Source organism: Periplaneta americana, chromosome 3 (assembly GCF_040183065.1).
Source record: "Periplaneta americana isolate PAMFEO1 chromosome 3, P.americana_PAMFEO1_priV1, whole genome shotgun sequence".
Lineage (NCBI taxonomy): Eukaryota > Metazoa > Arthropoda > Insecta > Blattodea > Blattidae > Periplaneta > Periplaneta americana.
Genome location: NC_091119.1, coordinates 642552 through 670201, shown reverse-complemented (window position 1 = coordinate 670201; position 27650 = coordinate 642552). Strand labels below are relative to the sequence as shown.

General features: G+C 39.0%; 1 protein-coding gene across 8 annotated transcripts in view; it reads left to right on the top strand.

The window, feature by feature from the left end:
- Positions 1–27650, top strand: part of Dhc62B (Dynein heavy chain at 62B) — a 140165-nt gene that overhangs the window by 62066 nt on the left and 50449 nt on the right. For all 8 annotated transcript variants that reach the window (XM_069819893.1, XM_069819891.1, XM_069819892.1 and 5 more), the window contains 12 exons: positions 11–197; positions 1016–1242; positions 4112–4293; positions 8520–8721; positions 8805–8988; positions 9626–9792; positions 10580–10772; positions 17635–17840; positions 20790–20946; positions 21020–21198; positions 24727–24890; positions 27395–27585. In XM_069819893.1, the coding sequence (XP_069675994.1) occupies positions 11–197; positions 1016–1242; positions 4112–4293; positions 8520–8721; positions 8805–8988; positions 9626–9792; positions 10580–10772; positions 17635–17840; positions 20790–20946; positions 21020–21198; positions 24727–24890; positions 27395–27585 (2239 nt within the window). The remainder of the gene's footprint in view (positions 1–10; positions 198–1015; positions 1243–4111; positions 4294–8519; positions 8722–8804; positions 8989–9625; positions 9793–10579; positions 10773–17634; positions 17841–20789; positions 20947–21019; positions 21199–24726; positions 24891–27394; positions 27586–27650) is intronic.

The following is a 27650-nucleotide window of genomic DNA, read 5'->3' as shown; positions in this document are numbered from 1 at the left end:
ATAATTACAGGAAATTTGCAACTGATGATTCGCCAGACAGAAAGTGGGTGATTTTCGATGGACCTGTGGATGCTGTTTGGATAGAGAATATGAACACAGTTTTGGATGATAACAAAAAATTGTGTCTAACTTCTGGAGAGGTTATTGCACAAACACCACAGATGTCGATGATATTTGAAGTTATGGATCTGGCTCAGGTTAGACTTCTTTCATTTTAAAGTAACTTAGGACTCAAAACTCATAAGTATCAAGTTGTCGTGGAAAAGGTAGCTTAGTATGTTTATATCTCTGCCTCCATTTGCAGTATACTGTTCTACTTTCATTTTAATTTTTCTGTAGATCATTCTGTGGTAAATGTATTGCGAAGAGAAAATTAGCCTTTCTAAGTTCATCTCCATATTTCATGTACGCTACATTACACAGGGAATATGCTCTGCATGGAATGTACAGTCTTAGAAAAAAGTTTTGTCACACTGATACTTTAAAGTTCCAGAAAGAAGGCCGTGCGCATGATCAGACATACAGTACAACGAAACAAAATAATTTTATTACCTCAACTGGTCCTTCTCTTGTGAACCAGGTCGCTCCTCTGTTCATGCACACTGCCTGCTTCCTGAGACTTGTAAAGTATCTGTGCGACAAATCTTTTTTCTAAGACTGTATGGCTACATTGGAAGTGGCGATTCTGTCATTCATACGTTATTATTATTACTCCAGCTTTTCTTTTGAGACCTAATGTGTGTGTTTAAATATAAACTTCAGTTCACCACAAGACCTTCTTACTTAACCATCACTTCTCCCAGTCATTAGATCACTTACACACTGCCTCGCTCGCACTGTATTCCATTCTCGAAATGTGTTGTTCAGCATAATCTTTCACAGAACATCCCAAGTAAGACGTAAATTTATTTATTGTTTAATTAGAAATGAATTTTTGTGAGAATGCTATTACAAATGTTCAAAATAAATAGCCTGTTCGTCTCTGTGAACTAACATTGACATGTTTTGTTATTAGGCTTCTCCAGCCACTGTTTCTCGGTGCGGAATGATTTATATGGAGCCGTCAGCTTTGGGCTGGAGCCCATTGGTTAAATCCTGGATTCAGAGATCAAATCCACAATGGGTTAGAGGGAACGAACAGTTGTTGGCAGACATGTTTGAGTGGCTAGTTCCTCCGTGTCTCCAGTTCATAAGGAAGCAGTGCTTCCAAGTGGCCACAGCTGGAATGACCAACCTAGTCGTGTGAGTAGTCTGTGACCCATATGGCTCCAATTCTGCTATGAATACGCTTTCTGTGTCATTGTTAGTTGCCTAGTCTGTCACATATAAGCAAGACGCTGCTTCAGCAGTGCAGTGATACCTCGTATCTGTAAATTTGCAGGTTAATAAAAAAAACTGTTAAATTTTTTTTTCTCAAAATAGACAGACTTTTTATATATGCTTCTCCTTTGCAAGATCTTCTATTCGAGGACAAAATGTTGTTGTTATTATTATTATTATTATTATTATTATTATTATTATTTTATTATTATGTAGTTAGTTACACTAAATGCCCATTAAAAAAGGGGGACAAAACCAACTGTGGTAACTTTCGAGGAATATCACTTTTGTTGACGTCGTACAAAATTTTGTCCAATATTCTTTTGAGAAGATTAACTCTGTACGTAGATGAAATTATTGGGGATCATCAGTGCGGTTTTAGGCGTAATAGATCGACTATTGATCAGATTTTTTGTATTCGACAGATAATGGAGAAAAAATGGGAGTATAAGGGTACAGTGCATCAGTTATTCATAGATTTCAAAAAGGCGTATGACTCGGCTAAGAGATAAGTATTATATGATATTCTTATTGAATTTGGTATTCCCAAGAAACTAGTTCGATTAATTAAAATGTGTCTCAGTGAAACATACAGCAGAGTCCGTATAGGTCAGTTTCTATCTGATCCTTTTCCAATTCACTGCGGGCTAAAGCAAGGAGATGCACTATCACCTTTACTTTTTAACTTCGCTCTAGAATATGCCATTAGGAAAGTTAAGGATAACAGGCAGGGTTTGGAATTGAACGGGTTACATCAGCTTCTTGTCTATGCAGATGACGTGAATATGTTAGGAGAAAATACACAAACGATTAGGGAAAACACGGAAATTTTACTTGAAGCAAGTAAAGCGATAGGTTTGGAAGTAAATCCCGAAAAGACAAAGTATATGATTATGTCTCGTGACCAGAATATTGTACGAAATGGAAATATAAAAATTAGAGATTTATCTTTCAAAGAGGTGGAAAAATTCAAATATCTTGGAGCAACAGTAACAAATATAAATGACACTCGGAAGGAAATTAAACGCAGAATAAATATGGGAAATGCGTGTTATTATTCGGTTGAGAAGCTCTTATCATCCAGTCTGCTGTCCAAAAATCTGAAAGTTAGAATTTATAAAACAGTTATATTACCGGTTCTTCTGTATGGTTGTGAAACTTGGACTCTCACTCTGAGAGAGGAACATAGGTTAAGGGTGTTTGAGAATAAGGTGCTTAGGAAAATATTTAAGGCTAAGCGGGATGAAGTTACAGGAGAATGGAGAAAGTTACACAACACAGAACTGCACACATTGTATTCCTCACCTGACATAATTAGGAACTTAAAATCCAGACGTTTGAGATGGGCAGGGCATGTAGAACGTATGGCCGAATCCAGAAATGCATATAGAGTGTTAGTTGGGAGACCGGAGGGAAAAAGACCTTTAGGGAGGCCGAGACGTAGATGGGAGGATAATATTAAAATGGATTTGAGGGAGGTGGGGTGTGATGATAGAGACTGGATTAATCTTGCACAGGATAGGGACCAATGGCGGGCTTATGTGAGGGCGGCAATGAACCTTCGGGTTCCTTAAAAGCCATTTGTAAGTAAGTAAGTAAATGCCCATTTTTTATTGATACAGGGTATCACCATTGATATGTAGTTTATTGCAGCAGAGAGTGTAATTTTGTTAACTATCGACTCCTAGTTACACAGCTTACAAATCTGTCAGATTTCGGGCTGGCAGCCTCTGCACATGGAAGCGTTATTTTTGGAGAATCAAACAGCTGTCGTCTCATAGCCTGTTGAGACACAGTGTGGTCACATGATGGTTTCAAAATACATATTCTAAGTTACGACCACTTTTCCCAGATCATCCTGTGTATTTGCAGACTTAACTTGTACTTTTCTTATTAAAATACATTAATTACAAAATGTTGCCTTCACTTCAGTGGCTTGTTATGCAGCATCGTTTATGTAAATCTCATAAAATAAAACTTTTCTGTGCTTTCTGCTGGTTAATGGTTAACCATTGTAGAAATTTACGTGGCACCTCTTCCTAGTGAAAAGTTGCACATGACGAAATCTTGCATGCATCAATGTGACTTGTAGCATTGTTTGCATTAAGAATTTCGCTGATGAGAATTCCTCTGCCAGCAGTTTCTAAAATTACCGATAAAACGGATGCATCTGAAAGAAAAGTAGTGGCATTGTGACTGCAGTGTCAGAAGATCTTAAACTGGTATCTAAAGAGGACGAAAACAAATTAATACATAAGAGCAAAATTCAACGAGAGATAAAGAAAAATTGTAGTGCTGTCCTTAAGAACGAATTACAAGAAATAAAATTTCTCCAGGGTATCTATTTCGACGACTCTATAGCAGTCACCTCTCCATGGTGAGTTCTGAATTGTTACAGCCTGTAAATATTGTTAAGATTCTGTACAGTTATCTGGGTACTTAAGTAATATGAGAAATATAATGAATATTACAGTCTGTAGTAAACAAAGTTATTTAAATATAGATTTATATAAAATTCCTAAACTTTAAAGCTAATGCACCCTGGCTAGAAATCTTCCTATGAGTACCAAATTTGGTAGAGACAATAATTAACCCATAAGACAACTTTTTCGACTCCACTTTTTTTAATTTCTTAAAAAAAAATTTTAACCACTGATTTTGATACACCCTGTGCACTAACATCAGGTTTAATGAACTTCGTCTCAGACATGTTTTAACTCAGAAGTGTTTATCTCACCCCACCTGGGTGTCAGCTGTCAAGAATTACATGCTTCTCTTTTTAATGTCACAGAACCATGATGGCCATAGTGCAGATGCTCCTAGAGGAAGCTGTAAAAGAAAATGAAGACACAAAACATGTTCCAGTTTGGATTCAGGCAGCATTTCTGATGGCTGGAATTTGGGGCCTCGGTGGTGCTCTGGATGCGGACAGTCAATTTCAATTTGACGAGTTCTATAGGAAGATTTGGAAGGGTTAGTAGAATTGACTCATATCATGAATATGATGCAAGAGGTAACTGAAATTTATGTATCTATCAGTATCTGCCTGTCCCTATTTGTCTATCTACCTATCTTAATTAATTAATTTATTCATTCATTCATTCATTCATTCATTCTTTCTTTCTTTCTTTCTTTAACTCTTCCATCCATTTACAAATAGTTAAATTGATTTCTTTGTGTGAACCAGCACATACCATTTTTTCCATTTATACAATGTGTTTGAAAATTTCGTGGCTGACATGTACTGTAGATGGCACTGAAAACTTGTCAACGCCGCCATTATTAGCGGCCATTTTACATTAGTTCAAGCATGAAAAATCATAATTTTCTGTTGACTTCATTTTGTGTAGTTTAATTCTGAAGTTAGTACGCCGAACAGATTAGCAAAAATGGAAAATATCGATCTTCATGCTGTCATTAAATATTTCATAAGAAAGGAACGAGTCCAACAGAAATTAAAGCAGACATGCATGCTACACTGGGGGAATCCACTGCAGAGTTTTTGACTGTGAAAAAATGGACAGCACTACTTAAACACGGTGGAGACTGTAGACTCTGCAGTGGACGTCCAGTTTCAGCAACAAGTGAAGAAATCGTAGAAAAAACCCATGATATGGCGTTGATGACCGTCCACTGAAAGTGCGGAAATTAGCGAGGTTATGCGTATCGCATCTGAATGGGTGCACCACATCTTGGTCAATGTCTTGGGCATGTCCAAGGTTTCCGCAAGGTGGGTTCCATGTTTGCTAACACCAGAACAAAAGCATGTCTGATGTCAAATTTCGAGAGATTGTCTGGCTCAACTGGAGAAAAATACACCCGATTTTTTTAGGTGGTTTGTCACCACTGATGAAACGTGGATCCACTATTACATACTCGAGACAGAACAGCAGTTGAAACACAGCAATGCTCTGCTTCCGAAGAAAGCAAAAGCTGTCCAATCAGCTCAGGAAGCCATGGTGAGGTTGTAAGGGGATAATCTTGATTGACTATCTAGCAAAGGGGAGAACATTATCCAAATGTCCTGCAGCAACTGAAAGGAAAAATTCGGATATGGTCAAGAAGAGCGTGTTGTTTCATGCACCTCTTCACGCATCTGCAATTGTGGTTGCTGAACTACACGAACTACGGTTCAAATTGTTGCTGCACTCCACCCTTCCTTACTCACCAATTTTCATCAAATGCATTGCAGCACCAGTGAAGCAAGTGTGTGAATTTCAGGGGGAATTATGTTGAGAAATAAAGATTGTTTCAGAATAATCATAGTTTAATTTCCATATCAGGCTGTAAACTTCTCAGACAACCCCGTACATAATTTTCTTCAGAAATGTTTAAATAATTTGAAAGGGTGTTGTTTAGCAAAAGAAAAATGTAATTATGTTCTTATAGTAATACTGACCATATGTGAGTGGAAAATGTGAATTATCGCAACGCATGGTAAGCAATAAAAATTGTTTTATTATGTGATTGATTGGCTTTGCATCATGATGTTGTTACAAATTCTAGCTACATATCGTAGTTGCACACAGGGGCAATTGTCTCAGTTGTAGAGGCCGCAGGATGTATGAGACCTACTTAAATTTATGCAATTATGGTAGTACTGTATTCTTGAAGTCTGTTAAAATGCGACATAGTTGCAGTCACCAGTTTTAACTATCTCTTTAAGTTCCCCTAGACGTTCTGGGGTGGAAAATATTTTTAAGATACGGGAGATACAGGCAGAGCACATTGCTTTTGTTGTAGGTTCAAATCTCTTACAAGCAAACATTCTGCTGGGGGCAGATCAAAAAGTTAAATTTTTTTCTTCCACCATGTTAGTAATGTCGAAAGAAGTGCTGATACAAATTTTGACCACTCGACCGCAATTACGAGGGCCGTAAAAAAATAAGTTTGCTAGGGGCCGTTAACGGAAAGAAAAGACATTTTCATTGGAAAAATTTATTGGAACAAAGACAGGAAACCATATTTTGAGGAAAATAGAAATAAAGAATTCAACTAAGAATAACGTTTTATTTATTGCTTTTTTACTTGTGCAACATTGTACAATCACAGGAGCAATAAAAACCACACCTGTTGCAGCTATGCAAGTGCAACACAGAATCGTGCAAAATAAAAGAACAAGCGCTGATACAACACGAAAAAATGCTTAGGTTAGAACACTTCAAAGGGAGTAAAAAAGTCCCAATTCCTCCCAACAGCAGGTCTTAACACCACAAACTATGACGGAGCAATACACATACGTAGCTCTACAGCAATTAATGAATCTCCCAATTAACAAGTGCAACAAAGCAGTAATTCTCTCAGATTCCAAAGCTGCAATGCAAGCAATATGCTCAAATGCCACAAAAAAATCAGAGAAAATAAAGGATTGCTACAACATGTTAGTCCAACTTCAAAATCTTAACAAAACAATTCACATACAGTGGATCCCAGCACACTGTGGGATCGAGGGCAACGAACTGGCAGATCCACTTGCCAAGATAGGCACAACAATACAACAAATGAAAACGACAAATCTGCCAATGACTTCAGTAAAGCGCCTGATTCTAAATTTTCACACCTTCATATTGAAGAAACAAAATTACATGCCGAAAACAAAAAATGGAACACCCTAATCTTGAACCCAGAAACAGTCAAGAGGAGATGAAGACTTGCAGTGCACTATCTGCAGAAGACACTGCAGCCCAGAAGCACGAATGCTAATGGCTTCATTGCTAGGTAACAACAACAACATTATACAAAAAATACTTTTTCATATTTATTCTATCAAGTTCTAAGCAGAAACTAAGTTCTTCTTCAGTTTTCATATAGATATTGATGTTCAAAGTGATACTTACATGGATCCTTTTTAGGGAAAACAGCTGTCCATGGTCCTCTTTTAGATACAAGTGTTACATTGTGTGGTAATACAAAAGTACAACTTAGGGGTAGACAGAACACAAAAATTATTATCTTAAACAGATTTTAACAAAATCAAAACACAAATCACTTTGTATGTAATTTGAAACATAAATGATTAATTCTTAACACTAAGTGAAGTGATTCATCCAGATTTAGTTCATCATCACTAGCTCCCTGTGCATTTTCACTTCTGGTTTGCAGGGAAACTTCCTCGTACCAAGCAAAATCATTTGGTTCCAAGAATTTAAATAGACTGCACACATCTCTTTCTTTCCAATAACCTAGTGTCAATATTCATGCGCAGTCATTTTGCTTAATGCATGCACCATTGAAACGATCTCCAGCTAAAACACTGCATTTAGTTCTGTAAAATTCATGTAGGAGAGAATACTGAGTTCTTCTGGGTTACCTTCAATGGGAGGCAGTTAATGGGATAAAATAAAAACCAAACAGTGTCTCTTTTACCTGGTTTTGGGTCTACCTTATTTATTGAAGCATATCTGCTTTGTGCTACGAGGATAACTCATTATTATGCCTAATCCTTCACATAACAGTGGGTAATTTCTGACAGTTTACTCTTCAAAGCAATTGATCATAGTGGTGTGCACGTTTCATATCCACATGCAATAATGCCTTTGTTTGATGTTATGCAAGCTGATCTGCTGTAGTATTGAGTGCTGAGTCCAGAAGTAATATCTGGCCAAATCTGAACAACTTTGTGTATTACAAGAAATATCATCACTTAACATTGATTTACTTCAATAAATAAATTTAAATCCACTAACTTTCTGATAGGACTGACATGCTGTTAGATGCCTCTGGCTCTAGATTATGCGACTGTGGAACAAATGTAGGCAAAACAACGATTAGTAGTAGAAACTCGATGTTAATCGAATTTATTGATGCTGAATAGTGAACTGTGGCTAGTAGAAATGACGATCTTTTAAGCTGTAATGTATGAATTGCACAGTCTGAAAATGGTTACCAATTAAACTGAGACCAATTCAAGAGTGTCTAACTTAATTGTCAAGTTCTCAGTATTATATTCTTAACCAGTTACTGGACGATAATCATCACATCTGTTTCTTTACACAGTAACTTGTTCACAAAAAAAAAACAAGGACCTCGTATTGTTTTACTTTAGCAACTAAGGGAGCGAAAATATTGGTGAGGGGGAGCTTCAGTATGCAAAACATTTTTACCTTAAAAAGATAGCTAAGTAACTTGTTTTTGCAACTGAAGGAGAACTGGTTACCAGCAACTAAACTGTGACATCAGATCATGAATGTAATTTGCAGGTGCCAATCCAGACTGCTCGATCCCTCAATCCCTTGACAAGGTGGAAATTTCCATCCCTGGAGAAGGAATACTTTACGATTATGTCTACTTCTTCAAACAAAAAGGAAGCTGGAAGTATTGGCCAGATGTCCTTAAAACTAAGGAAGTTGTTGAGACCATCAACATCCAGCAGATGCTGGTACCAACCTCAGAATCGATGAGGTGAGATGGCACTGGTTTTGTTTGCTTGTGGAACTAAAGAGGATTCTAATGTCTGTACCTACAGCAATTGTCTCGTCTTGCAGGTACCAGTTCTTGATGAAGCTGCACATTCAGCACAATTTCCCCATGCTGCTGGTTGGTGAGACAGGCACAGGGAAGAGTTTCTGTGTCCAGAACATGTTGATGTACGAGTTGTCGGAAGACGAGCACCGGTATGTTCCGGCATTCATCACATTTGCTACTCGCACCACAGCCAATCAGGCTCAGGTATGCCTGCTTACGTAACAGATGAATAGCAGTTATAATACTCTGCCTTGTTTTTTCTCCCTAATTTTAGTTCCGAAATTCTTACGAGCACAAACTTCATAAAATTAATTGGTTTGAGAGGTGGGTAAAAATATGCTATTTCATTTCAATGCTACGTAATGTGAGATATTTTATTAAAACGGAGTTAGAACTTTAATCAACATTAAAATCCCATCACAACAGAAAATGCTTTCATCATGTGGCCAGCAAGGGACGCTATCTCCGAGTCACTGGAGAGATCTTGAAGGGAGTTCACTATTTAGCATTTTAGAACTGTCTACTTTGCTCATAAGTATGGGTAAAAATTTTGTAATTACAATTTATTAATATAATTTTTAAATATTTATTGCATGTTGGGGGTGGGAGGAACTTTCAACAAAATAATGTGTTTTAATTGCTCCACTACTGAAATTCCTTATTTATTGTTCAATATAGAGTTCTTTGTTTTCAGAACACGTTATCAGCTGACTATGCAATGTTTAAAACTTACTGAAAGTTACTCCCATATTTTACTTCCAATAGCCTCTATAACTTGAGGGGCAGTCAGTACTTGAAAGCTGTATATTGCATTACTGAGTTAGGTCATCTTCATTTTCAGGAGCTTATTTTGTCCAAATTGCAAAAAAAGAGAAAAGGTTTGTACAGGCCACCTGAGGGCGCAAGCTGCGTCATATTTGTGGACGACATGAACATGCCAGCGAAAGAAATCTACGGAGCTCAGCCGGCAATCGAGCTTCTGAGGCAATACTTCGATCACGGACACTGGTACGTGCAACACCATTCCCTGGACTCCTTTACTTAGTTACAAGAACTCGAGATGAGTTTGCTTACAATGAATTTGAAGCAACAATCACAAGGCAAGTCTGTTCTGTCTTTGGTTGAATAGTTTCTCCTCCTGACTATTCTGTACAGAAGACGGCATCCAGATAAATTCGTATTTCATTACTGATGATTGCAATGTCCGTAATATTTTATTTTGTTACTTTGTAAAAACCTCGAATGGAAATTGTGGTTCCAAATATCTTTGAAATGATTTCATTGTCCCAATGACAGATACACCAAGATGCTGCATGTAGTGCGGACTTTTACCATATCATGTGTTGTCACATTCAGTTCTTGTATTTTGACGTCCGTTAAAATCAAGATGTTAGTTGCAGGAAATCTGCATGAACATTAAATACATATTTTTTTTCTACTTGGGATGGATGCACTATTGTATTAAGTCGTACACTTGATGTTCACAAGCATCATAGTTGATGGGAAATAATTTTAAGGATGACACCTTGGTTTTCTTGAGATGATAATTAAAACTGGAATGCTTGCCTAATATATTTAGTCCTGTCCCTGAATGAAAGGGCTCCAGACATCAGTTTTCGGTCATTTCTTGCCTATATTAAATGAAACTCTAGTCGTTATTTTCGCTTATCAATGTATGACAGGGAGTAAGCGATATTTTAACCTAATCTAACCAACCAACCATAAATATTTTGTCTCTATATCTCAACTCATTGACCAAGGCTTAGACATTGAATGATCGCGTACTTTATTTTAGGTACGATCTTAAGGACACGACCAAAATCGTGCTGTTGGATGTTCTGCTCCTCGCTGCTATGAGGCCGCCGGGCAGCAGTAGGCAAGATGTGTACAAACGCGCTCTGCGTCACTTCAGCATTTATGTCAGCAATCCATTCACAGAAGAAAGCATGCAGAAGATATTCACCAACGTCCTCCTTACTGGTCTCAAGGTATGCCTCTGGAATGATAATATTCCACCTCACTTATTGATGAACTATCACAAGGTACAGTGCAGGACAAGCAAGCAGTTGGGGCTCCTGTGTTGTTATACTCCTGATCGTAAGGATTTATTTGTAGTAACACTGCAGATATTTTGGTGAAATCCTAAAAACTCTATAGATGATTCTAATGTTTTGAAATTTAAAATAAGTTACGGTTTAGAAATTGCAGACTGCCTCGTGCGTTGTAAAAATGTATTGTTAAATTCTCTCCCTTTACACTCTCTCCTCTCTCTTTGGGGCACAAGAATTATGATTTGGTATGCACAGCATTAATACATTCAATGAAGGCCTGTGCAATATTATTGAAATGTGATTCGTTAACTATTTCATGTTACTTACTTACAAATGGCTTTTACGGAACTCGCAGGTTCATTGCCAACCTCCATCGGTCCCTGACCTGTGCAAGATTAATCCATTCTCTATCATCATATCCCACCTTCCTCAGATCCATTTTAATATTATCCTCCCATCTACGTCTCGGCCTCCCCAAAGGTCTTTTTCCCTCTGGTTTCCCAACTAACATTCTATAAGCATTTCTGGATTCGCCCATATGTGCTACATGCCCTGCCCACATCAATCGTCTGGATTTAATGTTCCTAATTCTGTCAGGTGAAGAATACAATGCGTGCAGTTCTGTGTTGTGTAACTTCATCCCTCTTAGCCCCAAATATTTTCGTAACAACCTTATTCTCAAACACCCTTAACCTCTGTCCTCTCTCAAAGTGAGAGTCCAAGTTTCATAACCATACAGAACAACCGGTAATATAACTGTTTTATAAATTCTAACTTTCAGATTTTTTGACAGCAGACTAGATGACAAAAGCTTCTCAACCGAATAATAACACACAAAATAATAATAATAATAATAATAATAATAATAATAATAATAATATTTCATGTAAGTATTCAAATTAAATTTTTCTCAATATTACTGGAACGGCTGCAGTCTGAAATCAGCTGTCAGTGGGGGCAACACAGAATATAATTGAGGGTTGAAGTTTACAGTTGCGAGTTCTAGCTTATGTATATAAATAAGGAAATAAATACATACACATGTACAGGACTTCTAGCGCAGTGTTTTGCTTCTCGGTGGCTGGGCACGTTGCAGCCTGTCGCACTCGTACGTTAACCTGCTACTTAAAATGTATAGAAAATCCTGCCTCATAGAAGATACTGGAAATGTCATCTTCCCTTGGCTACACAGGGGTTGTATCGAGAAAACATTCTGATTGACACAATTAAGTTCGGCCACTGTAATGTTTCTGATTTGATTTGTTCTACCAATATATACGATACTTAATCTCACAATAATTAAAATGCTGAATTTCTTGTACGTGATGTGGAACACCAATAGTGAGTGTTTACACAACCAGTCAGGTGGGACCACGCCTCCTCTGAAAGGAACGCGAGCTGTGAGCTAATTACACTTCAGTGCTACTGATCGCCTTGTAAGTAGGCTGACCGTATTTCCTTGAGGCGGGAAAGGAGTGGATTATATGCTCAAAAAAAGACATTCAATTGTTTTGGCTGATAAAATCTTGAACTTGCAACAGAACACACACCAACCATTTAGGTTGATAGAGGGGTGGGGCTGCACGAGTATTTTTAGATGATTTTACTTTACGTAAGAAATTTCGGTCTTTCATCACACTCTGTGTGACACTTGTGCCTTACATGTACCACAGCTCTCGTTGCTTCAACTCTTAATCAGGATTTCCCCTTCGACCATAATAGAAGTATTGTACTTCCTGGTAGTCAGAAAATGAACTCTACTGCATTACAAAAATCCTGAAAATCTAGGCATTTTTCGCTCCTTTCAGAAAATCCATCAGATAGAACAGTATTGATCTGAAGTTTTTATTGATCAATATTTAAGCATATTTTAAAAATTTATATAAGAAACAGGACAAAAGTGACATTTTTACTCAAGTGATGGGGCATACGTATGGTCAGCCTACTTGCAAGGCTTCAGTTTTAACAATTTTGTTGCGTTATGTGCAGAAGACACTGTTGTGCTAATTTCGGGAGTGATTTTGTTGGCGACCTTTCAAGATGTGCACTAAATTGTCCTCTGTTAGAACTGTCCGTGTTTTTTCTTTTGCACTGAATCAGCAGATTGAAATCTGTTCAAAATATCACGAATTGTACTTTTGGAAGGAGGTAATTGACCAGGGAGCACCTGAATAAATCCTGTACAAACACGACAAGCTCATTCATATTAATAATAAACTTTGCATACAAAAATGCATTACTGTAGAGTCAGTTATCTGACCTTCTGGAAGTAGCTGCAAGAAAGTGAATGGTCAGCTTTCAGTTTGTATCCACGAGGACAGAAGCACCAGTTCTCATTACTGGCAAGTGCAAAGGTACGGTCACGCGTCGCTACTTTTGTACTGCAGCTGGAAAAGTTGCGCTCTGCACGCTATTTTTCGTGCTGCGCAACCCAAGCGCTGCAAAAGTTGCAACTGGAGGTCGCGAGTCTGTTCACACACAAGGCGCTACTTTTGAACCGCAGTCTAGCTGCAGCTTTCCATCTCCATATTGACTTTTCAGTATGCAATTCATTTTGCGGTTGTGATCTCATTGGAGTTTGGATTATGAAACTCGTGTGATAGCTTACTTATCTATTTGCTCTTCTGCCCTACTGTAACTAGTATTCAGAAATTGCCATTATTTTTACTATAAAGCTACTAAAAACGCCTATATACTCAAATGATAACCAACAGCACATTCACGTAATCAATGTTGGTAACCCTCCTGTTTCAAACTATGTTACGGAAAATTAAAAAAAATGAATTACATTGTCAGCAAATATACTCTGACTGTGTTATACATTTAGTAACTGTTACAAATCATTTATTTTCACCACATCTAACTTTAAAATATATCCAAACAATAAAAGTATCATTGGCACATTCGGGTGGCAACACTTGTCGCAACTGCTGCAAAAGTTCCAACAAAACCAATATAAAAAATGCTGCGGCTGCAACCCTGAGAACCTTGTTCACACATTGCTACTCTTAAGCTGCACGCAGCAGGTTCGGCAGCCGCTACTTTTCGGGTCGCACCACGTCGCAGTACCAGAGTTGCGCAGTTTTCTGTACTGCAGCATGTGTGACCATACCTTAAGTAATACCTTCCTGTGTGTGAACGTCAAGGAAAGTGCTGAAATCGATCCCAGTCTGTGACTTTCGCACAAAATGGCTCAAATAGAAATATACAAAATACAGAGAATTAGTATACAGTGTACGCATCGGTAAACAAGACATTGTGATAGCTAGAGATAGAAAATACTTCCAGCTGATGCTGGTGGTGAGGATGGAGTAACAACAGGGATGCTTCCTTTGGTGTGGGATTGTGAAATTGCCTGTGATGCTTTCTACTTTGGAGTTAAATTAATGAATGCTTGCTCAGTACCAATGGTCCTGGGTTTGTAGTGGTGTTACACTGTGTGCTAGAAGTAGTTGTGAATGTGTTGTTGTTATATGTTGCTTGCTCAGTACCAATGGTCCTGGGTTTGTAGTGGTGTTACACTGTGTGCTAGAAGTAGTTGTGAATGTGTTGTTGTTATATGTTTGTGAATTATCGTTTGAAATCTTACCTTAAATGATTCTTGTTATCTAGAAAGGTTTTCAATAAAGTCTTACTAAGGAACTGTGGTTCGATGCCAGTAGACCTGCAGCTGGTTTCCGTTCTGTTATCTTCCACCTTGTTGCAGTTGGTTTAGAAGATCATAAATTCCAAACTATTGGAAATTGAGAAGCAGTTTTTGCTGGATAATTGAGCATTATTATTTACCATCTGTAAGTCCATGCAGGTCTGTCTTTCATGGAGTCTTGGTGAACCCGCATGACCTTGCATCACATCCGGTATAATGTGAGCTGTTGAAACAGAACAGTCTGTGCTTCCCATGCCTACTTCACTACAAACAAGGATTCGCTTAACTTTTTCAACTACTTGCAGTAAGCGAACTACATATTTTTATAAGCTTCGTATACTGTATATTCAGATTCAAGATTTTCTTAGGCTGTCTGATTTGGGACATACTCATACTCTGTGGCTGTAGATATCCTTCCTACATGCAATTCGTAATCTACACCAAGTCAAGCCCAGTCTCTCTGCCCTGGTGTTTGTTCTCCCTGTTATAATTTGATAAAGATCTGAATTGCCTATCTTGACAATGTTAATTTAAGGAACTGTTGAAGCTAGACAGCACATAACTTGACTTCATGCTGCGACAATAGTTTTTCTTTAATTTGTTTACTTACAAAGAAATAATGTTTTCCCCATTTGTGTATGTTTTCAACGATTTTCAGTATGTTATCTCCTGAAACATATTCAGAATTTAGTAAATTTCAGAAACATTATATCAGTACAATACATGTAAAACATCAAAACAAACAATTACAGACTAATAGATTGAACAGAAGCTGAGAAAAGGTGCATATACTACTCACACTGCTCAGAAAAAGGAAAAATTACCATGGATATTTTGATGCCACCATCCTTTTTCCTAATTTTTTTATTCCTTTATTTCTGTTTGATTTATATTTACTGTTAATTGCTTTATTTTTTCTGTTGGTTTTAGTATGTTCCTTGTAGTTCGTTTTACTTACACTAGAGGTTTCCATTTTTCTAGTGCTAGGAAGCATGTGTCTATTATACAGGTCTAATGTTCCATTATTGGGTTCAAGGCGATGTATGCTATTGACTTGTTTGATTTGTGTGACGGTTTTCTCCCTTCCCCTGCATGGGTTTCTCGAGTGGGTTCAGTGACAACTCGACCCTCGGCATAGACAGTTCGGAATCCAAGAGTCATTGTTCGACCCTCGACATAGACGCATCGAAATCCTAGAGTCATTGTTCGACCCTCGACATAGACGCGTCGAAATCCAAGAGTCATTGTTCGACCCTCGACATAGGCGCATCGAAATCCAAGAGTCACTGTTCGACCCTCGACATAGACGCATCGAAATCCAAGAGTCATTGTTCGACCCTCGACATAGGCGCATCGAAATCCAAGAGTCATTGTTCGACCCTCGACATAGACGCATCGAAATCCGAGTCATTGTTCGACCCTCGACATAGACGCATCGAAATCCAAGAGTCACTGTTCGACCCTCGACATAGACGCATCGAAATCCAAGAGTCATTGTTCGACCCTCGACATAGGCGCATCGAAATCCAAGAGTCATTGTTCGACCCTCGACATAGACGCATCGAAATCCAAGAGTCATTGTTCGACCCTCGACATAGACGCATCGAAATCCAAGAGTCATTGTTCGACCCTCGACATAGACGCATCGAAATCCAAGAGTCATTGTTCGACCCTCGACATAGACGCATCGAAATCCAAGAGTCATTGTTCGACCCTCGACATAGACGCATCGAAATCCAAGAGTCATTGTTCGACCCTCGACATAGATACATCGGAATCCAGTAGTGACAGCTCAACCCTCAGCTTAGACGCATTGAAAATCAGGAGTTAGTCAAAGTTCGAACCTCGAGATAGATGCATCGGAATCCAGGAGTCACAGTTCGACTGTCCATATAGAGGCATCGGAAACCAAGAGTGACAGCTCGACCCTCTACTGAGACGCATTGAAATCAGGAGTGAATTACACAAATGGGCATTTAGTGCCTGATCGCCGCAATGTATACATCGGAGTTCAGAGGACCGAAGTTGGTGAGGCAGCTGTGCTAGTCTTCAACTCAGTAATGTACTGTACGAGGCTTGCGTGGTTTCGGAAGGTGGATTGTCAGTGGTTACTAGGTTTGCCAACTCCTTATCCGCCATATTGGAAATTTGCTGATTGGTACTTTTAGTTTCCCCATGTGTTGGACAACCAAAATGGTGACTGCTGTTTCTGCATGGACTAGTTGCTGGCGTGATCCTCTGCAGAGGGACAGAGTGTGAATATTAATAGCTGGCTTACTGCAATTTGGAACATGATACTTGGATGATGTGTGTCATATTGCGTATTTTGATGAAACAGACTGGCACTCGTCCCATGGCAACAGTGCAGTGCAGCAAGGTTGTCGGTAAAGTTGCCAAGTACAGGACATCGGTCCAACCATAATGGTTGTATGAGTGGATTTTGTAGTCTGGATGGCGTGTGTGATAGGGACAATCAATTGAGGGATTGAGCTTTTGTATGGGGTGGTGATGTGTTTCATGGCAGATCCATGTTGGAGTGGGGATGCTCGGCCTCGTATTTATTATGCTTCTTAAATGGTATTTATCTGTAGCATTCAATTACATATTGTGTTTGTGGTAGGTACATTGTGTCTGTATCTTATTAATGAAACAACCCATAAGATCCAGTGGAGTCCTAAAAATATTGGGTTGACCATCAGGGCGTTAAAATATAATCTTAGTGTAATCATATGTGATATGCCATTTTAAAAAGAAAACATCAAAGAATAAATTTGAAAAATAAAAAATTTATATATATATATTACGCCCAATATCCTTAAATGTCTGAAGAATGAGCACCGAAATTAAAAGTTGTATATCCCTTCTCAAAATATCTAACAATAAATTAAATTGGATGCAATTTTAGTACAGTCTTATGTGATATACAATTTTAAAGGTGGAAAACCAAATACTGTATTGGAAAAAAAAAAAAAAAAATGAATCATTATTTTCACCCAAAATCCACTTGTAAACCATGGAACTGTTGTCTTGCCAAGGTGTAAGTGGACTTCATCACTAGCACTGGGCCTTGTCAGTATTTCGGCATGCCACATGTAGGAGCACGCACTTCGTTCTATGAGGCAGTTTCAAGCAACATGCTCATGTGATTTTCAGAGAAATGGTTTTGCAGTCGATGTGATGCAAGCAGTGACTTGCATAGTGAATGCAACCCTGGACGTCTACCAAGCAGCGAGGCACGATCTGCTGCCCACCCCAGCCAAGTCGCACTATCTCTTCAACTTGAGGGACTTGTCTAGGGTCATATATGGGTGCTCCCTCCTGAAGAAGGAAAGTGCAGAGACCAAGAAGGTTTTCATCAAGTAAGTTGCTGGATGCACATTGTGCTTGCTTTTACATCTATTCAGTTATGTATATTTGTATGTAGTCCACGCCTGTGGAGTAACGGTCAGCGCGTCTGCCGCGAAACCAGGTGGCCCGGGTTCGATCCCCGGTCGGGGCAAGTTACCTGGTTGAGGTTTTTTCGGGGGTTTTCCCTCAACCCAATTTGAGCAAATGCTGGGTAACTTTCGGTGCTGGACCCCGGACTCATTTCACTGGCATTATCACCTTCACCTCATTCAGACGCTAAATAACCATAGATGTTGATAAAGCGTCGTAAAATAACCTACTAAAATAAAAAAAAATATTGTATGTAAGGCACAACTCATATACTCATAACAAATGTTCAAATGACAAATGACTGTAGTAAACAAGTTTCCTTGGCAGCACATAACAAATCTAGGATGCAATGGGTGCATCAGCAGATAACATCATTCGATTATCTAACAAAATTAATTATTATTATCGGTTAAAAACTTAAGTTAAGTTGTTGGATTGTACCTTGAAACGCGTTGAACGTAGACTTTCATTGTTATGAGTTTCTGAATTGATTAAAATTGCAACACTTGCTACCAAGCTGACAGTATGTAATAGATGTTTCATTATGTTCTTTCATTAATAACTAAAAAAACTAAGGATTTTCGGACATATGTTTATGTGAACTTTTTTTCTTGTTTTGATGTGAGAAACATGCCCCCAATGTTTCTGAAACACCCTGTATATCCCTTACAATGCACACCTCTATCAAAAGTCAAGTCCACGTTCCTAGATGATATAGACACAATTTTAAGAAGCACAGTCAAAGAAATCGTAGGTCTGCCACATGACAGTCCTAATAGTATGTTATATGGTTTGAGGGGAAGCATGTGTCCAGCATTACTGTGGCTAATAGGCTTCGCCAGGAGGAGCTCATACGGCTGTGCGCAGATACGAGGAAGCAAAACATTGGCAATGTGAATTAAAACCAAGCTATAAGTAGTTTTCTACCAGTGATTCTGGTTACGTGTGCCCTAAATGTGACAAATCTGCACTCATAGTGGAATATTTCCAAATAACGTAATTTGTTATAATGAACTGAATTTTATTTATAGTGGTTACTGTTGTAAATTCGTGCTTTCACGTGTTTTCTAATCGTAGTATATAGGTTATGTATTTAAGTTAGCCCACGTGCTATTAAGTTAATTAGTTTATTGTAAATATTTTGTGTTTAGAAACATATTGCATTATTTACCATGCCCGGTTGTGCAGTATTTTCGTGTAAAAATTATAATCGTAAGCGTAAAGGTTCAGATTTGATTCACCACACCTTTCCAAGGATAGCAGTGTTTGTAAGCAATGGATTCATGCTTGCAGAAGGAAAGACAAAATCAACATTAAAAATGCCACGTGTGTAGTGTTCATTATGACAGGGACCTGAAAGCCGAGCTCTTGAACGTTAAACCTAAAAAGATGCTTAAAATTTCTGCCATTCCGTCATTGCATCTGGACATACCAAACAAGATGAATATAGAGGCTTCAGCTTCACACCAGCCAGAGTGACAGACAGACAAGGCAGATTAATCGAGATTCAAGAAAGCGAGGGCTTGAGAGATTGAAGACATTGTCACCCAAGAAGAAGTTTGATGTTAGTACAATTACACATAGCACTAGTGACTCAAAAAGACATTTGACAAATTAGGGAAAGATAAACAAATGCAGACTGAAATGAATAGGTTAAAACTTAAAAGTAAGTCACTGACCTTGGCTCTGAGCAGGAAAAGTAAACATATACGGCAACAGAATTAATGCAAAGGTAAAAAGAGAGAGTTTCCCTTGTTTTGAGGAAAATTTTTACAGAAAATCAGATCAAGAACTTGTTGGTGACAAAAATGAAGCTAAAATGGACAAGAGCAGATATAAGCAGAGCCTTGACACTCCGCAAAGCGTAGGAATCCCCTTACCATCACTGTCAGCTCCAAGGTTTCCAGGCCCGGCATATTAAGTGCTGTTTTATTTATAATGCAAACGCAATGCAAGAATTTGACAAAAAATGAACTTTCATGTAAGGAAATTTCATACCATGTGTGAAAAATGAGAGTTGGCAGAACACTTCACTGCTTCCTTTTCAGAAAGGTTTTATGAAGTCCATTAGATCTTTATTAGGTTGTTTTTCTGATCTCAGAAAAGCTACATCTTAACTGCTAGACTGAACCAAGACTGGCTTGAAAATCTTTTCTCGCAAATAAGAGCATTGGGATCCACTTACGACCATCCCCTTCCAGTAGAATTTAAAAACCGTTTGAGGCTGCTTATAATGAGTCGCAACATTTCAGACATTTAGTTCAATTCTTCAGCTGTTGAACTAGAAGCAGACTGAGGTGCCGCATGGTACAGGAGACAGCCCCAGTGGATAACCTGTGTTTGCTCCGCGGGATGTGCACAAACTTTTGGTGTAAACTGGAGCGAGCGGCCACCAAACAGTTGCCATTATATTTCGCGTGCTTTTCCCCGGGACCTTTTCGTCCGTTGTATGCCATTGTTGATTTGGGTTATGATTGATAGCATTATATTCTTCCTGGTGTGAGCTGTGTTGTATGGATGCTTGGTTGGGTTATGCTGATTTCGGTGCCTTCTGCCTGTGCACAAAAGTTCAATTATTTATATTTGTCTATTAGTTTTAATAATATTTTTAGGATTGTTATTAAAATGGCCATTTGTATTGGTGAACCATATTGGTTTATTGATTTATCCACCATCCAATAACGATTTCGTAGTTACGCACGACCCGAGAGGGTCACGGACCCCCTGGGCCAAAAACCGCGCGTTACAATAAACATTGTAATTGGGCTTCGCCTCATTTGTTCATAAACAAATAAAATAAAATATTCGTGGTTTCAATTGTGCATGATTTCATTGACCATAGCTTACTTGCTTTGTGTTGGTAATTTCAGGCTTTGGGTGCACGAAATTCTGCGCGTTTTCTATGATCGCCTTGTCGATGAGATTGACCGACAGTGGTTGTATAACAGACTCAGGAGCTGCGTGAAGGAACACTTCAAGGAGAACTTCGACGCATCGCTAGACACACTCCCAATGGACAATGGCGTGGTGAGTAGCTTGACAACAGCTGTCGCCTGTACACAACTCTGAAACACGACCTGAGTGCTTGTTTTGCTTGTAGGTTACGGAAGATTCTCTGAAGCAGCTGATGTTCGGCAACTTCATGGATGTGGATGCCACCGATGAAGAGAAGCGGTACGAGGAAATACTGTCGATAGACGCCTTCATCAAAGTCGCGGAGTCCGCTATGGAAGAGTACAATGCTACACACAAAACCAAACTGGATATCGTCCTGTTCAGGTAAAGTGTGTACACACACATGCATGCATGTTCGTTTCTCGGCTGCCTGTGAGCATGTGCTTTCCTTGATGGAAGATGATGGATATTTTGCAGCAAAAGCACAGACAGGGTGCCATGCCTAGTCAAACACAGGAAATATAACTGTCGTATTTCTCTGTTAACTGAAGGAATTGGAAGGTGTGACTCATGGCACATGTCTTTGCTTGCACTTGAGATGTTGATTTTTTCGATCATTGAAACACCAGTCAAAGCCGGCGTACAATATTTGAGTACTGAAATAGCCATCCTTACACAACTACCTACTCCATATGACGACACTCTGATGTAAGTGTATAGGCCTACATACATTATTCACTTTGAATACCTTTTTTTTGCAACACCTTGTAGCTACTTTTGTAATTGCATAATTGAATGCCGTGCATGTTCTTTCATTCATTTCCCACTAAACATACAGCACTACTAGATGTTACATTTCTAGCACACATTGATCTGTGTTGCTGGATTCTATCAATTCGTGGAATGTTTATTTGAATTTTCGTTAGAAGCATTTGCTTAATTCTAAAGGAAATTATAATGCATAATAAATATGGATGGGCAGTGATCCAACGTCAAGATTCGTCTTGTAGTCCAGCCAGGAAGTGCCATGTCTGTTTCTACAAGTTGTTCTTTAAGTGATTTTAAGATTTTTGCTTACCAGTATTCCTTATTTCCAATGAGTTATAGGTACCAATACATAAATGAAAAGGGCAAGATTGTGCTACAGTGTTACGTCACCTTCAGGTTCTCATGGGGTGAAAAACTACAAATAAAATGAATGTATATTTTGCAATGCAGTCAGATGTAACTAATGTAATGTAAGCTTATTTCATCATGGGCTTAAGTTGTCTGTCAACAACTTTCACATTTTTTTTCAGTGAATAATACCAAGGTTAACTCCTAAACAGTATGTTTTTGCTTGAATCAGAATTTAAGATCATTCCAATGCTTTGAGTTCAAATTAAAATGATTCCACTTCATTTGTAGCCTGACTGTAAATTAGATTTCCCCTTACGACGTAATGACTTCAATTGTTTTCTCTTATTGTATGTAATAAAAAATCGTGGCTTTCTTGAATATAGCTCATAATTAATAATCTCACTGTATATAATTACATACAGAGTAAGAATCTCAGCTCGTGGCAGTCTTGAAATTCGTGTACTCGAACTGTCCAGTTATTAAGCTTACTGTAGTTGTTGCAGCACAGTGAGTGATCAGCAAGATCTCCCAGCTAGGTCCAGCGGACCCGTTGACCAACAGCAGGTGTGGTCCTCCAGACATTCTGGGGGTTGTGTGTGAATGAAGTAGCCACCAAAACGTTAAAATATGGTGTTCACTTAAATCGGCTACAACTTGCCATTTAACTAAAAAATATTGGAGTGTAAGAGGTCAAATGACTTTATTGTCAAACGCCTGGCATTAGAAAACAACAACAACAACAGTGAGTGCTGGTTTCAGTCCTCATGGGAGAAGAAATTTTTTCATGAAACTCGGCCAGCACATGGGACCAGTGCTCACCCAGAATTGGGAGCTATGGTAACTAGTGAACCAACTATTACTGCTGGAGATGATATGATAATCCCCGACTGGTTCAGCAACTCTGCTGAGGCGTGTGGATGTGAGCCTTACTGATTGTACTTTAATTGACATGAGGCACACGATTAACTAGGTGGTGTGTTCTGAATGAAACGCTGTTGAGTATTGCATTCACGTATTAAATAATGATACAGAATTCAAGCCTTCTCGCAGTTGGCCCGTCATCAAAGCAGCCAAATAAAAAAAACAGTGAAAGTAATCAATCAAGTAGTCATGATATCGGTTTTTCTGTCTTTTAAATTTGCCGCTTTATTTAAGATGTAGGTAGTTTGTGTCATGACCACCAGGTGCGGTGTGATCTGTGTTATCGATTGATTCCTTGATACTGTCATCTACCGATAGTTGTATTGTATCGATTTTCTTGCATGTATTTTACCCACGGGATAGCAGGAGCGTTGTCATTCTTGTATGCTTGTATGTATGCTCCTGATAATTTTTTATCTTTAATCTTGTTAATCAGTAGTGAACGGGTGCTTTTGTATCATTTAGAGAAGACGAGCTGAACATTATGTCATTGAGTAAGAAGAGGAAGCAGAATGGACAGACGAATTTTGTTTTGTTGAATTAAGCCATGTGCCTAATAGTTATTAAGTCGCAAACAAAACACAAAGACTGCTGCAGTAAATTTTCGCCTGGGTCTTCATTAGGGCAAAGTAAAATTAACATTATGCAATTAGCAAGTTGAGTAATGCACAGCTCAAGAAAAAAGAGTTTTTTTCTATGCCCAGAAGATATAGCCTTTCTCATGCTGAGTCATCATGATTGAAACAGAAAAGATTATTGAAGGTGAAGAAATGGCAAACGTATAAAAGACAATTCCACTCTCCAATGACACTGCTGCTGGCGATGCCCTGCAACATTGGTGATCGTTCTCCTTGAGCTGCCGACAAGTCTTCTGTCCTTGATTTCAATATTTTCCTGTCTTTATCTTCATCAGAGTTCAATGACATGCTGGCTGAAATTGGGGATCATGCTACCGGAGAACTTTTCTTTCTTTCTTTTTTTTTTTTTTTTCTAAATCTGCCACACTTTTGTTAGACGAATGCCAGTTAGCACCAAAAAATATACAAGAAAAACAGAAATAATTTTTAATATCGCATCCACAAATCCATTTGTTCTTTTACATAAATGCCCCAATTTAATTTTCGACCTCGGCACACTTTATTGGAACCTTTTATTTCCATATTTATATTCAAATCCAGAGTTAGTCTTCCCGTATAGGTAACTTACTTTCTGTTTATTTTCATATGGTAATGAAGAAAATGGATTTTGTAGTAAAATATGTATGGTATTGATAAACACGGCACAGTTGCATGCATACCGCACTGTTTTGCTTATGCTCTTTTGAATAACGAAAGTTATATTATGCAGTCCAAATGTGTTTCTTTACAACTGTGGGTATTTTACTAATGGGTGCTTGACCTTCTCGACGTTCACCCATATGAAGCCAGTTTACCGATAGAGTCTGATATTTGAAGTTATATGTGCGTAATAGCAACAGTACTACAAAGTTTCTATCCTACAAATTGTCTCCACTGCTTCAACCCTTATTTTAAATGTTGAAAGTTGGCAACCCTATTTATCATGTAACAAAGGTTCTGTCGTTATGTAGGCCACGGTAATAGACAGACAATTCAACAAAAATCGTTTTATTGACTGGAGGGGTAAAAATGAGATAGACCAAAGCCACACTTAAAGAAAAATGTCTTTTTTGTGAGAGTTCATTTCTTTCACATAATATGAGGAAGCTACTAGTAGAATATTATAAAAATTTCTCAGGAAATGACGTAAGTATACTCTGAAGAAATTAAGATACTGCCCCTAATAGCATTGGACTCCAACCTCCAACACGCTCTGATGTCTGTGTGACTTGAGACTATATCACTCTGGTTGCAGATATGCCCTGGAGCACCTGGCACGCATTTGTCGCATGATCGCCATCCCGTGTGGTTGTGGCCTGCTGGTGGGGGTGGGAGGCTCGGGCAGGCAGTCCCTCACCAAACTGGCCTCTGTCATTCAGGGCACTGTCTTCTTCCAACCAGAAATTGCTAAAAACTACGGTAAGTCTGGTTTATGTTGCCTGCTTTCTTGAGAATTCAGTGAATAAACTGTTTGGTGCAGAAAGGGAGAACTGGGCATTGAGCAGCTCAGTTGGCGGGGACTGCAGGCCCAGGTTGGAATCCTGGTGATGGCGGAGTTGTATTTGTGGTTTTTCTTCATCATCTCATTTTCATTATTTCTGTAGTGTTCACTGAAAATGGTGTGGTGTGATGACTGGCATACACATGGCAGCAGCTACTCTTCTTGGAGGTGGACCAGACCGAGTCACCACACACCTAGTCACGATATGTCACCACATACCTAGTCACGATATGTTCCCACACACACCTAGTCACGTTATGTTCCCACACACACCTAGTCACGTTATGTTCCCACACACACCTAGTCACGATATGTTCCCACACACACCTAGTCACGATATGTTCCCACACACACCTAGTCACGATATGTTCCCACACACACCTAGTCACGATATGTTCCCACACACACCTAGTCACGATATGTTCCCACACACACCTAGTCACGTTATGTTCCCACACACACCTAGTCACGATATGTTCCCACACACACCTAGTCACGATATGTTCCCACACACACCTAGTCACGATATGTTCCCACACACACCTAGTCACGATATGTCAACACACACCTAGTCACGATATGTTCCCACACACACCTAGTCACGATATGTCATCACACACCTAGTCACGATATGTTCCCACACACACCTAGTCACGATATGTTCCCACACACACCTAGTCACGATATGTCAACACACACCTAGTCACGATATGTTCCCACACACACCTAGTCACGATATGTCATCACACACCTAGTCACGATATGTTCCCCACACACACCTAGTCACGATATGTCAACACACACCTAGTCACGATATGTTCCCACACACACCTAGTCACGATATGCCAACACACACCTAGTCACGATATGTTCCCACACACACCTAGTCACGATATGTCAACACACACCTAGTCACGATATGTTCCCACATACATCTAGTCACGATATGTCAACACACACCTAGTCACGATATGTCATCACACACCTAGTCACGATATGTTCCCACACACACCGAGTCACGATATGTCAACACACACCTAGTCACGATATGTTCCCACATACACCTAGTCACGATATGTTCCCACACACACCTAGTCACGATATGTCAACACACACCTAGTCACGATATGTCATCAGTTCATCACATACCTAGTCACAGTGTCTAAAGAAGTGTGACTACATGGACTTAATAAGTCGCATTTAGAGACTTAGTGCAGAATAAGTCCACTAGAGGTGCTGTGCTAGTCTTCAGCCACTCCTCCATATTGGGAAAAAAAAAGTATTAGGAGATTTGATGCAATCCCCATGACTGCGTGTAATGTCTATTCTGCTTGTGATAGGAGATAGCAAAATGTTATGCTGCAAAGAATGCTCTTATATTTTTATTTACTGCTACTGTCTAGTAATAAATTGAAGCAGTGAGATCAATAACCATTAAAGTCCATTGACACAAGTTTCGAGAAAAATCAAATAAAAACGTTTTTTTATATCTTACCTATTTATTATTTTTTGCACATAATATTTCTGGTTGTTTTCGAGATCAAGACAAAGTAGTATACCAACTTTTAAAGTTGTAACACTTGTGGAAATATCCGAAATTTAATTTCAAATTTGCAAAAAATGAATGGCCAGAAATGGATTTGAATGGTTATTGATCTCACCACTTCAATTGCTTTTTCCTCTGTTCAGTGAACAGTGCGACCAATGATAATTTCTACTTAATTTGTAATTTGCTGATGCTGTGGAAGAAAAAACATAAAAGAAGGAACTGAGGTTCGAAACTTGTCAATGCCAGCTCATTCAGTTAGGTACTGCTGAAGTGGAGGTTAGCTCTGTCACAGAAGTAAACATAAACTTTTGGAGCAGAGATTAAAAAAAATAACTTCACAGGAATTGAGAATGGAATTCAATGAGCTGTCATTAGTAACATGATACTCACGACTTAGTCAATTGAATTAAGTACATTGAGTAGCGGTATGTGTTCTATCGTGTATTTTTTGACAAACCTCAACGAACCTATTTCCTGAGAACTGTTTATTTAATTGTTGAAGTCCCATGCCGTGGCATCGTGGTCTAAGACATTCTGCCTAGGACTCGCGTTACGGAATGCGCGGTAGTTCGAGTCCTCATGGAGGAAGAAATTTTCTCATGAAATTTCGGCCAGTGTATAGGACCGGTGCCCACCCAGCATCGTGATGCACTTGGGGAGCTACGATAGGTAGCGAAAATCCGGTTGCAAAAGCCAGCTATAACGGCTGGGGTGATCATCGTGCTAACCACACGACACCTTAATTCTGGTTGGATGATCGTCCACCTCTGCTTCGGCATGTGGGCGTGAGGCCAGCAGCCGGCTGGTCAGTCTAGGCCCTTCACGGGCTGTAGCGCCTAAAAAGAACTTGGGTGACATGCTGCATGATTTCAGGACTGAACGAATGGAGGGAGGATTTGAAGGGCGTACTCAAACAAGCTGGTGGGTTTGGGAAGGAGACAACATTCCTGATCACTGAAGGCCAAATGAAAGAAGAGGCATTTCTGCAGGATATCGACTCTCTATTGAATTCCGGCGAAGTCCCAAATATATACGCAATAGATGAACAACAAGAAATTTTGGAGGTGAGTGAGATCAGCACTTGCACAGGGAGGCTGCTGAATGTGTGAGTTTAAATCTTGCCGTGTTG